We start from the raw sequence: 13,416 nt of genomic DNA, 5'->3' as shown, positions 1-13,416 counted from the left end.
AGAGAAACTTTGGTACAAAATCTTGGTTTAGACATGTACCGCTCAAGATTAACACTGTTGTTGATATGCTACTCCCTCCGTTTCATATTATAAGTAATTTGACTTTTTTTTCTTGACAAACTTGTTTAAATTTGGCCAAGTTTATAGAAAAGTATATTAGAATTTTCAACACAAAACAAACATATTATAAACATATATTAATATTAGATTTGGCCAAGTTTATAGAAAAGTATATTAGAATTTTCAACACAAAACAAACATATTATAAACATATATTAATATTAGATTTAATAAAACTAATTTAATATTTTAAATATTTCTAAATTTTTATATAAAGTCAAATAATTTATAATATGAAATGGATGGAGTACAGTAAAATTAGGTTATTTCAAAATGTGGATATGTACTAAGGCAGAGCCTAGTATCAACACTCTTAAGAAATTACGAAGTACGAAGCAACTTATTTTTACCAACTTTTTTTTTTCGGAGAGGTGTTGACCAAAGGGGATCACATGCAGTGGCTATAGCCACTGCGACTTAAGCAGTCCTACCGACACCATTGGATTACAAATTAACGCCCTAGATTTTTCCTAAATACTGTTCACAAAGGACCGTACAAAGTTAGTTCCTGTAGCATGTACTGTAGCAATTACTGTTTAATACACCTGTAGCATTTGTTTCAGCTGTTAATTGTCTTGATCTAATGATGAAAAATGATTCCAACTGCTAAACTTATAGTCTCTACTATGAGCACCGGATCCTAATCCCTAAGTCAGGTTGTTTCGAGGATCGAACTACTATATTTAATTATAATTATGTCTATTATGCCTACCCTCGGTACACCGAATTTGACCATGCGTATATATAGTATATTTTGTTATGAACACACATTCGCACAGAGCCAATTACATGCATATCGCTGTTTCAATTCCATCCCTTTGAACAACACTATTGACACGGTATATTTGACCAGATCAGTCCATCCTTTTCTTCTAGATCAGGCAATGCCATGACCCGAGCTTTAGTTTTCCCAGTTCCCCCACCCTCCCCTTCAGCTGGTCAGCCATGCATGCAAATGCAATTATGCGGTTAAGGCTGTGTTCGTCCCTATCTCTTCTCTCACGCGTATGTAAAACACAACGAGTTATTAGCGTTCGACAAATTAAGCATTATCTAAAAAAATTTAAAAATAGATTAATATGAGTGTTTCAAGCAACTTTTCTATACAATTTTTTTTTGTTAAAAAGAACACCGTTTGCGCATGAAAATGAAGATACAGTTGCAAAAGGCAAGTTTGGATATGCTAATAGTGGCTAAGATTAACCAGGCCTCAAAACGGCCATTTTAGTCCAACATGAATATAATGTATTATATATTTTTAATTATCGAATGAATTTATTAGAGCCCCTAAATTAATCTAGAATGTATAAAGCTAGAAGTTCTCACAACATTTTACGATTTTTAAAATTTCCTCGTTAATTGGAGGGGGAAAAAATCTTTACCATCCAAATCTACTAGACAGCAGAGTCGCGCGTTCGTATGAGTATAACCTCTCGTATCTAATAAATGTTATAACATGTTATTATATATTGTAAATAGGTTCTTGAGGAACAGATTTGGTAGGAAGTGTAGTAACATTCTTTTATTTATCATGATGACAAATAATTAACATGCCAAGCGTATTAAATTTATTGTAAATATAATATTAGAAGGTTCTCAGCTATGTACTCCTATTAGCATGTATTATATTTGAAGTATCAGTCCAAATAACTTTTGAACACTTAAATAAGTATTAATTTCTGAATATTTAGATAACCTTGTTTTGAATTATATACTTTTGTTTTAGTCATTCGTAACTCAATCCCTTTCTCTTGTTCGTTCATCTTTGATTTCTCCATCTGCACCCGCGCTTCCTCCTCCATCCCAACTCAAACCCGCGCCATCATCTCTTCCTCCCTAACTAACAACGGTGGTGTGGTAGGTGGACATGAAAAATAATTTATTACCTATTTGAAAAATGAGATGGGAGAGATAAAATCTTATACATAGAGAAGAGAGAGTAATCACATGGAAAAAAGTGACTAAAATTAAAAGAATATAGTGGCATAATTCTTGCAAACCCCTTTTTTTCCAGCTTAACTCTAAAATTTTTATCGATGATATTCCTTTTCTGGTCAAAGTTATCCATGACTTGTTTTTTTATTCCCACATGCCTTCTCGAGATCTTCTAAGGGCATCCACAATGTATAAAAAACCAGGTAATAAACATGGAAAAGACCCCTACTACCTAGTAAGAAGCATTGTGGAAGTGATAAACAACAACAACAACCAGGTCATAGTGCTATTGCCGGTAATAAGAAATAAACTATAATTTTGATACAGTACTATAGGGTCACATGTGTTAGATTTAATTGGGTAATTGATCCATTTAAATAAATTAAATCAAATAAATTCTAAGGCTCATTATGCTAGGAATTCATGTGTATTCATTCTTTTATGGGATATCAATGGGATGAAGAGTTTGAGAATTAATCCATTTGATTAGGGAATTAGGGAATTGGTAACTTATATCAATTAGTCCTAATTGATGGATGGTTGATGGTTGTGTAGTGGAGGATGGTTCATGGCTAGTTGATGACAATTAGTTGCTCTATTACTCTTCCTATTCCGTTGGTAACTTACATCAATTACTCCTAATTGATTGTTGGTTGATGGTTGTGTAGTGGAGGATGGTTGATGGCTAATTGATGAGAATTAGTTACTCTGTTCCTCTTCCTATTCCATGACTCTTACTCTTCATCTTCTATTCCTCTTATAAAATGATAATGGATTTGATCTCCTGCAAGAGAAGAGAGACACACTTTCATCCATTTTCCAATGCTATTGCTGCTACGGTAATCCCATCCCGACGAGTGTGTGCACACGTGTTGGGAGAGTAGGCCTCCGAAACCAGCGCTGCTGCGACGTTTGCACGGACGGGCGGGCGATCATGTTTTTGGGGAGCGTAAGGCACGACTATTCACTGTTCGTCAACATCTACTTCACCTTCACCAACATGTCGAACACTGGAGACAACGGCAATAGTGGAGACAAGGAGAAGGAGGCTCCCGTCAACACCAACGGAGGCAATACTGCCCCAAACTCCGGCAGAGGACCATTCTTGGGGTATAACCTTCTTACATTATTTCAATTAGAAGTTTTACTGTTAATGTTCATCGCAATGTCAACATTGTGTTATTATGTGATTGTTGATGCTTATTCTACATTAAGTATGCTCATGTTGATTACATTCACCACTATCACTGGATCAAATCCCATTGTAAATATCATGTTTATTATCTTGTTATTTTGGATTAAAATATACCGAATTATGACCAAATTTCCAACAACATGATGCTGAGAATAGATGCTTTTCTTTAAGAGGGTCCCAGCTTATTTTCTAGTGCTTACACAGATACATTGTGGACTCTATCATGTACCACTACCACTTGCTCTTGGTCTCACTCTTGGCCCCACACTACTATCAAGTTTGGCAACATACATTGAGGTTGCCCTAATGGAAGTGCCATGACTCTTCTCCTCCCCTCCGTTCTTTCCAAATCCAACACCTCATCTTAAAAAACATATATAGGTAGCTCATCAGGAAATAAAGGAATCCTATATACTTATATAGTTCTTCCCCACTAAGTATAGTTAATAGTATTTTTCTCTTCTCTCATTAAGCCATATCACGCTAATTATTTCTAGCCTTTGGATGATAGATCTATGGTTCAAATTATCTCTTATTTCTTTTCTCATAAAACCATGCAATCTCAATTATTTTTAGGCTCAAAATTGCATCAATTTGTTTTAGTTTTGATCTATTACTCTCTTCTCTCATTAAACCACATCACCCTAATTATTTCTAGCCTTTAAATAATAGATCTATGGTTCAAATTGTCTCTTCCTTTTCTCTTATAAAACTATGCAATCTCAATTATTTTTAGGCTGCAAAATTGTATCAATTTGTTTTAGTTTTGATAATCATATTACATCTTATTTGTATATATTATGCAACTTAATTTTCCGCAGCAACGCGGTGGGGTATTCATCTTTTTTAATTATTGATCCAATGTTAGTCTCAAAAGGTAGTGTTCAACGTCTCGCTTGTTCGTCTACGCCTCCATGGCTGGTAATAGAAGAGATCGGGACCATAGAAGCTAGGAGCATGTTGATTAATTTTCAATTAGTATCAGGATTGGATATATGAATCTGAATTAGAGCCACCACGTTTGCTCCGAAGACTAAACATTTTAGTCAGAGGAAAAAAAATAAATATATTGTTTGTTACATCGTAGCGGGTTCTAATTATATTTCTAATTATATAATTGTATACAAAGTAAAAACATAAACAAGTTATAGTCAATAGTCCATAGTCAATATTATACTTCATTCAGCTACCTACTACCATTGTACAACTAGTCCATATGAAGAAAATAACTAAAGGTATCCATAAGCATATGGATTACCCATATGGAATAAATAATGCTATCTATCTCTATTTCTCTCTCATATCCTAATGCTACCTTGTATCTATATACATTGTGGAGATGGCTATAGTTAAAGTTTCTTTATGTAGGTCCTATCTATATGGATCACTTTTACAATATACATTGGTGATGCCCTTAAATCCAATTGAACTATTATCTTAAAAAGAAATCCAATTCAACTAATATGTATCTATCGTATACAAAATTATATGCACATATGAACACAGGATCAGTGGCGGACCCAGGATTTGAACCCAGGGTAGGCCTAGCCAAAAAAAAATCCGAATGCAATACAATATGATTCGATATAAAATGTGGTAAATAATATGGTATATAACTCTAAATGGTTCAATACAAGTAGTAGAAAATAACAAATAAGTATAAATCTTACCTAAATGAAGATGTAAATTGTTCAAACATAACATAAAGTCTTCAGATAAATAGGATATTACAGTACTTTTTTTGACGCAAGGATATTACAATACTAGTCAAAACTCAAGAGCTTTTGCTTCTTTGTTTCAACAAGCTTAATATAGAGAGCTCACCAATGTTGTTTAGGCCTTTTAATATATCATCCTCTCTCATATCATCAATATATGTATTAAGTTGGAGCTCAAGTTTTATCAAATCCGAGCCTTCAATGTCCTTAGGATAAAAGCTTGCAAGTCCTGGGAAAAATTCTACCCCATCCAAGTTCCCTGTTGGCAGTAACAAATTAACGCAGCAAAATGTGGACTACTGGACTGTATTCTGTTTTCACATTTTCCAATCCAAACTTCTTTGGCAACACCATCATGGCCATTAGAGCCAGTACAAACGTGCACTGGACTGGAGACTTGGAGGGGGGGGGGGGGGGGGGGGGGGGGGTTTGCCAGGTGTCCAATCAGCGATTGCTGGTGCCTCTGCCTCTGCCGCTGCCACCGCCAACGCTCCCGCCGTCACCGCCGTATGCTTGGTCGCGTGTAAGTTTTCTCCTTCCCTGAGTTGCCTGCAGCCGACTGACCATGTGCCCGTGTAAGGGCTTCCCAATGAGCCATCAAATCGGGATGCCGGGAGTTAAGAGTTATATAACAAATCTAATTTAATTAACGCCAATTTTTTCTACACCGCACTAGCTATTGTAATATAAAAACTTTAGGTGACACTCTATTCCAAATTCATTATTACTTTCTCCGTCCCATAATATAAGTTATTTTGGACCAAAATAACTTATATTATGGGACGGAGGGAGTACCAGAGGAATACCGTGTTTATACCATAAAAATTACATCTGGACACGTAAAATACTAAAATGAGGAAAATAATTTAATTATTTTAAACTGAAAATAGATTTATCTGATATTTTAGAATGACTTTTATATAAACAATTACTTTTATAAAATACACCGTTTACAATAGTTTAAAGGACGTGTTAACCAAAACTAATATAAAACAAAATATGTATCTTAAAAGAACGGGGCGTATATCTTCCTTCTATAAAACTAATGCCCATAAAACACCTAAAACTTAATATGCAAGCATAGTATTTATTAGCGCTCCTAAAACCTACATGTAAACATGCCACATCAATCCATTAAACACACGAAAACTCAACATGCAAGTATACTACAATTTATTTCATTCTAAAACTAGATTACTGTATTTAACTGCAAGTTTCCTGGATTCAAAGTTTTTTCACGACGAACACTCGACATGGCCTTTTGTCTGCATAATTTGTATATCCGGACCAGAAACTCTTTTCATGCCATAGCAATGATGCCGTTTTTCTAAATCACTATTCTTAAATCATTTTTATAATACTTTAATCTATAAATCATTTTATCATTTCTCTAATATCAAAATATATCCCACCGTAAAGCACGGGCCATTTTATATCATCATTCCCATCGGTTGACAACAATGACGGCAGATGAAGCAGTTACTGGGCCTGGTGGGCCCATGACGCTGGGCTCTGTTAGATCATTTCTCAGATTCTTCCTCCCCTCCTCAAGTCTCCTCCTTCTCCCGAAATCCCTAATTCTCGCGCCGTCAATTCGCATCTCCCGCGCGTCGCCTGCTCACCTCGGCATCGCACGCCGCCGGCCACGGGCCATGACAGGAAGTCGAGACCGGTCACACGGCCAGGGAGCGGGCAATCCGCCGCCGCCAGCCGCCCGCCGCCGCCGAGTCCTCCGGCGAAGGACAGAACCACAGGCGCCAACAGGAGCGAAGAAGAAGCAGTGAAGCACAAGTGCTCGACGAAATGGGGGCGTTGGGTCGGAGTGCGAAGAGGAGGAGGAGGTCGGGACCACCTGAGATCGGAGAAGCGGAGGAGCATCCGGCGGCGGCGGAGGAGGACGAAGAAGGCGCCGACCACATCAGCAACCTCCCGGACGCCATCCTTGGCGACATCGTCGCCCGCCTCCCCACCAAAGAAGCCGGCAGCACGCAGATCCTCGCCTGCCGGTGGCGCCACATCTGGCGCTCCTCTCCGCTCAACCTCGACTGCACTACTACCAGCCTAAGCGCCAAGAACGACGCCCTCGCCGCTGGCGTGGTCTCCAGCATCCTCTCCACCCATCCTGGCCCCTGCCGCCGTCTGTGCGTCCCAGCGCACCACCTCGTCGACCGGCCGGACGCCGTGGACGCCTGGCTCCGATCCGCCACGCTCGACAACCTCAAGGAGCTTAGAGTTCATCAGCGAACGCTACTGTAGAGAAGGAGATGCGCCGCCGCCGGCACCCACCTTCCGCTTCTCTTCCAGCCTCCGTGTTGTCACCATCGGCAGATGCCTGCTCCCTGACGCCACCATCCAAGAGCTACACTTTCCCCATCTGTAGCATCCCGGGCTTGAGCATGTCACCGTCTCTGAGGGCTCACTTCACAGCATGATTGCCAGCTGCCCTGTCCTGGAATGCTTGCTGCTTAACTGCAGCCTTGGTTTCCATTATCTTCGGATCAATTCCCCTAGCCTTCGAAGCATCGGTGCACGCATCATATCCTATCGTAATAGCATTGGACACCTTCAATTACAAGAACTCATCATCGAGGACGCCCCTCTTCTTGAGAAGTTGCCCCATCTTGAATCGCGCAATGACCTGCATGTATTTGATAATTTCCGCGCCTAAACTGAAGGCCGTAGGCTGCCTTTGTGATCCATGGTTTGTCCACTCCAGGTTCACGTTTGGCACCACAGTTATTAAGGTAACCATGCTCTTTTTTTCCCCTTTAGAAGGCTTCTAAGTTGGTGTGGATGAAATTTATGTCTGCTCTTATAGATGGCCTATGCTTGTTGAAGGGAGTTAAGTACGAAAGTTTGGCGGAGGTTGTGTGCAATGTGAAGATTTTAGGTATCCATGTGGATATGCTTAATGTGGATAATGTTATTGACTTGATGCTGCTTTCCTTGCTTGGATAGGTTATACTTCAAGGTAACTATTCTTTACCAATTGTTTATTGTTTCAGGCTGCCCTTGTGATTAATTTATTACTGCTCCACCAAAATGGTTGATTTTTATTCTCTGTCCTTTTTCAGGCTTGTCAATGGGATACAAAAAGGTCTGGTGGCATAAATACCGGAATCTTAACAAGAACATTGACATCCGTCTCAAGACAGTAGTTTTGGACAATTATCGGGGTATCTGCTCACAAGTTCACTTTGCCCAATTATTTGTACTGAACGCGAGAGTGCTAGAGTCTATGAAATTTGTGGTAAACACTGGAGATTGCTATAAGGAGTTTGTTGCAAAACAATGTCGGATGCTTCAGCTGGACAAAAGGGCTTCAAGAGGTGCTCATTTCTATTTTACCACTGATAGATGTCTCTGTGGAGATTCAGATATTAAGAATGTCCAAGATTTGTCATTTACTGACCCCTTTGAATGTAGATGTAGAAACTGGTTTGGTCCTTGAGAACTTTCTTGCTGATCAAATCTTCTGTCTGATACTTTTTTGATAAATGTGATCCAGTTTTGCAAGAAAGCCCACAAAAACAGTAGTTCACACAACACCACACAGCAAATGGGGTTACAGGTCTTTCGAAGAACCGCACAAAGCTCACTGAACCATCTGGGGATGCTAGCAAACCTGATAAAAGATGCAGACACTAAAGAAGCTAATACAGAGCAGATAAACTAGCCGTACTGCTATCACATATCTGGTGGATCTCTAATAACATGAATTATGATGTTGGTTCTTAGTGCATCTCAATTAGACAAGTTGCTATCTCTGTTTTTGAGCAGGTAAAATAAATGTTAGTGTTTGATGTATGAAAACTGAGGAAACCAACGGACCTGAGCCTCCCTTTGAAGGTCTTAACATTTTGTAAGATAACATCTGTCAGTTGTTACTCTGCAAATGTGAACATGGTCGATTTAAGACACATAATTGAGAGTTTCAAGCTATATATTTGACTCTATTAGGGAATCATAATTGCACTTGCCCTTAGGTACCTATCTCTTGCTGTAAACCTGCAATGTTTGGTCTGTGCAAGTCTGATGTTATAGTTTCTGTGATCATGGACTGTTGTTCATCTAAGCTTGGGGCATTCTTTGCCTGGGATGTGTTGGCTCATAGAAAGCCCTGAATCTGATTGTTTAGTCACTCTTTCTGAAGCAGATGTTTCTTCAGATTGGAAGCTAAATTACTGTAGTTTGTAATCAGTTCAAATTTTGCTGCACGTGGGGGCTTCCAAATGGTTGTTCCTGCTGTTAGGAATCTGAAAATCCCTTCAGTTCAGTTTCAGAAGGTACTAGCTAGATAAAATATGTTTAATAGGCATCATATGCCAGTTCGTTCTTGTGTTATTGTAATGAGGAAAGCATTATCCGCCTATTCTTTGTGTCTGTGGTAGATTGCTCCGTGGAGGATCTGTCAATCTGTCATATTCAGTTCAAGAACGTTGGGAATGATATGCTCTCAATATCCTCCATATGGTCTATTGACAAGAGGTTCCAAACTGTAAACCTGATTACTTGAGCTTATCTTGGAATCTCTAGAAGATTATGTGGAATGATCCACATTTCCAAGTATGCACGAGCAGTTTTGCAGGTTCTAAAATTTACTAATTGTTTCTCCAAGATGGATCTGTTGAAAAGGAGGATGGAATTTGAAGATGGCCTATTCTTAGGTGCCAGAGAATACCCTGCTAATATTTTATCTTGTGCTTGATTGAACTATGCCATATTTCCTGAAGCTATGTTGTCATGGCTATGGCCGTAAGGCCGTGTATCAAAACCAGCCAAAATAATAGTTTGGCTCCATCTCGGGGTGACTGCCTTGCATGTTTCAGTGGTTATCATCCACAATGTTACAATGGAGCCGATTGTGCCATCCAAACATGTCTGAAATTTCAGTACATGTTTTCATGTGTCATGTACAACTATGAACAGTGATAAAAGATTTATCTTAGCTCTATACAGAACTACAAAGAAAATATGTAGTAATGTTTCTCTCTTCCTTCTGAGTCCCAGTATTTCGGTTGTCTGATGGATTTAGAAATCGATATTTAGACATGCACTGCACCCATAGTTTCCAAGAAGCACAAACATGAAGAAGCTAGTACCACCAATCGGATGGGTTCATTTACCATCTCAATCAACTAATTTGTCTGAACCACAAATCTTGCTCTGATTATCATGTTCTATGAAAGTTTAACATCAATAATCTACATACACAGTGAACAAATGTCTGCGACGGACATACATCACTGAACAATCTATACTATAGTCAACTACATGAACATGTTTTAACACAAACAAAGTGCATGTTCAGAGACTCGGTGTAAAAGAAAAATGGAACCTATCAGGCTAACACACTACTAAAAAAACAGAGTTAGACAACAGGGGCCAGCTAGCTGAATGCATGTCGATCATCTCCCACTTGAGAAGCTACTTAGTTGGCTTATGCTCGCCATGGACGATAACGACTTAGAGATGGCATATGAATCAAGACCTCGGCTTTGCGCCATGGATAACATGCTGAAGCTCGTGTGAGACGGGACGAGCTCAGGGAATGGTAACTGACCATCGAGGTACTGCATGACTTGTCGCATGCTCGGCCTTAAATCGGGCAATGGATGCGAGCACAAAAGCCCTAGCTTCAACACTAAACTCGCCTCATCAGTGTTATACTCACCTTCAAGTCTTGGATCTACCATATCCATGGGTAGTGTCTCCCTGTCCAAATGCGCAGATATGAGATCAACCAACATGTGTATGCCTCCTTCAGTGTCTCGCTCCACAGGTTTCCGTCCAGTGGTAACTTCAAGAAGGAATACACCAAACGCGAACACGTCAGTTAGAGGGGATGCCTTTCCGGTTCGAGTTATCTCAGGAGCTAGATAACCTAAGGTACCCGCAATAATTGTTGTTTGCATATCGCTGCCATGGTTATACAGCTTAGCGAGACCAAAGTCACCTAACCTAGCATTCATCTCGCTGTCAAGTAGCACATTGCTTGCTTTGATGTCTCTATGGACTACAACTTGCTCCCATTCCTCATGAAGATAGTATAAACCAGACGCAATGCCCTTGATAATTAGAAACCTCTGAGCCCAACTGAGGACGGGCATGTTGTTGTGACCATATAAATATTTGTCGAGACTCCCATTTGGCATGTAGTCGTAAATCAAAAGTAATTCATTTTTAAGTCGGCAGTAGCCAAGCAACTGCACAATATTCCGGTGCCGGAGGCGACCAATACTGACAACCTTGGCAACGAACTCTTTCATTCCCTGCCTCGATTCATGTGACACCCTCTTCACCGCGACCTCCAAACGAGATTTTGGTAATACTCCCTTGTACACCCTCCCAAACCCTCCAACACCGAGCAAGTTCTTGTTCTTGAACCTTTCCGTGGCTCGACGCAAATCCTTGTAGGGGATCCGATGCGGCCCAAACTCAACCTCCCAATCCTCACGCAATTCACCGTAGTTGTACCGTTTCCGCACAAGTATAACACAGGAAACCATAAACAGCAGGAGAACCACAGAGAGTATGGGTAGAGCTATCACCATTGTCTTGGACTGATCAGACCGTGTCCTCCTTTTGGGCATCTTGGGCAGCTTGGCCGCGTCGATCGTCGGAGCTGGCATGTCGACGCCGAAGCTCCAGCCGAGCACGTAGTGCTGCGTGCTCAGCGTGCCCGTCGCCGACGAGAAGCCGATGTACGACTCACCCACGATCACCGTCGAGAGGTCGTGCGTCGCCGACAGCAGCGGCCTCGCCGGCTTCCGCACCCCGAGCGGAGCCAGCGTCACGTTGACCCGCGTGGTGTCGCCATCGTAGTCCACCCACACCTGCATGGCGTCGCCGCTGATGAGGGTCATGTCGTGGAACCGGCCGTCGTCGTCGTCGTAGTAGCCTGCCTTGTCATTGTCGCGCGACGCGAGGTCGTTGATGTTGATCCCGACGTGGTTGTTGTTGATGTCGCGGAAGTCGGGGTTCTGGATGGTGTCGAGCTCGACGGCGAACAGGTGGTTGCTGGCGCTGCCGACGCTGCCGGTGCCGTTGAAGAGGCCCATGTAGTTGTTGGCGAGGCCGGTGGAGAGGTTCGCCCTGGGCGCCACGACGAGGACGACGCCGTGGCCGCCGAGGTCCTGGGTGTCGGCGGTGACGATGCCGAACACGAAAGAGGACGAGAAGGACCGGACCGCCTTCTCGTTCCCGGTGCCGTTCGTCTTTGTCGACGGCGTGCGGCGGAGCCTCACCGGCGGCGGGTAGAACGCGTGGCCCGTCTGCTGGACCGTGCCGTTGGTGAGCTTGAGGAGGCCGTTCGGCGTGATCCTGGCCGCGCCGTAGAGGGTCAGGTTGACGCCGGCGAAGCCGTTGTACAGGAACTGGCCGTCGTCGGCGAGTCCGGCGACGGCCGCAAGGCGGAGGAGGAGAGCGAGGCACCACGACACGTACTTTGTTCCGGTCATGTCTGCGGCGCCGCGCGGCGACACGTACGTACTTTTGTTACTGTTTGATCAATGCAAATGATCTACTATACTGTTTATACTGTTTCAGCTCAATTGTGGTTCATATCAACGCGTACGTTGAATTCCGAAGTCTTTTGAATTTGCCTAGTCAATCTCCCTACTCATATTTGGTTTGAAAAAAAAAGAAGAGAAAAATTGAGCCTTGCATTCATAGCGTGATGAGGACGTGTGACTTAACGAGTGACAGAATTAACATGATGGAGATGTTGGAAACGGTCTAGTAGCTTGTATTTAACTGTTCATCTTGGACCAGGCTCTCTCGGTTATTATAATTTGATTGATATATGGCTTTAATTTGGGTTGTTCATGGTAGCAGTAGCCGACAAAGCTGATAGGGAAATTCGTGGAGAAAATGGAGGCAAATTGCTTTCAATGATTCAGTGCCAGTAAAGCGAAGGTCAGCTGGCTCTGTGTTTTGCCATGGATGTAAGCAAAAGGTATATACGGCGTACGTATTTTTCTGTGGACACAATGGTTACGATGAAATAGAACCTACTGTTGCGTCAAAAAATAGAACCTACTGATGCCAATCTAGAAATTTTGAAAGAAATACGGGTTGGTGCATGACCTGATCGGTATGGCATTTGAGATTTATGGGGATGTGACTAATTAGGATGCATGAACCCAGACTTGGAGGGGGCGTTATAGTTTTAAAAGAAATTGTTTTGGACGAAATTTTTGCCAAATTTCTCGTCATAAGGAATCTGGTAACGGAAAAGTTCAACTTTTTTTCTCTTGTCTTCAAACTCTGCTCACAATCTAATTTTTCATCCTAATATGAAAAAACTAGTTAGTTATAGATTGAGCACAGTTCTAATTGAAATCTCAAACTGACTTCAATATCTGGTAGGAGTAATTCTTACGCACTTACACAGAAGATGAACATATGCTTACATGAGCTGATGAGCACACACCCATGAGTGAACCC

The 13,416-nt window shown here is 41.5% G+C and overlaps 2 protein-coding genes across 2 annotated transcripts; one reads left to right on the top strand and one right to left on the bottom strand.

Moving 5' to 3' along the window:
- Window positions 1–6,645: 6,645 nt before the first annotated feature.
- On the top strand, window positions 6,646–8,644 carry LOC127763434 (putative F-box/LRR-repeat protein At3g18150). The gene is made up of 5 exons (XM_052288136.1): window positions 6,646–7,109; window positions 7,685–7,712; window positions 7,927–7,939; window positions 8,043–8,218; window positions 8,477–8,644. Exons 1-5 carry the CDS (start codon window positions 6,772–6,774, stop codon window positions 8,642–8,644), a joined length of 723 nt encoding a protein of 240 aa, XP_052144096.1. The 5' UTR covers window positions 6,646–6,771.
- Window positions 8,645–10,121: 1,477 nt separating this feature from the next.
- LOC127763430 (L-type lectin-domain containing receptor kinase SIT1-like) lies at window positions 10,122–12,510 on the bottom strand. The gene has a single exon (XM_052288130.1). It carries the CDS (start codon window positions 12,426–12,428, stop codon window positions 10,377–10,379), a length of 2,052 nt encoding a protein of 683 aa, XP_052144090.1. The 5' UTR covers window positions 12,429–12,510; the 3' UTR covers window positions 10,122–10,376.
- Window positions 12,511–13,416: the final 906 nt, after the last annotated feature.

This window comes from Oryza glaberrima, chromosome 2 (genome assembly GCF_000147395.1).
Source record: "Oryza glaberrima chromosome 2, OglaRS2, whole genome shotgun sequence".
In the NCBI taxonomy this organism is placed as follows: Eukaryota; Viridiplantae; Streptophyta; class Magnoliopsida; order Poales; family Poaceae; genus Oryza; species Oryza glaberrima.
Note: the sequence above shows the minus strand (reverse complement) of the source record. Positions and strands in the feature narration are given on the sequence as shown.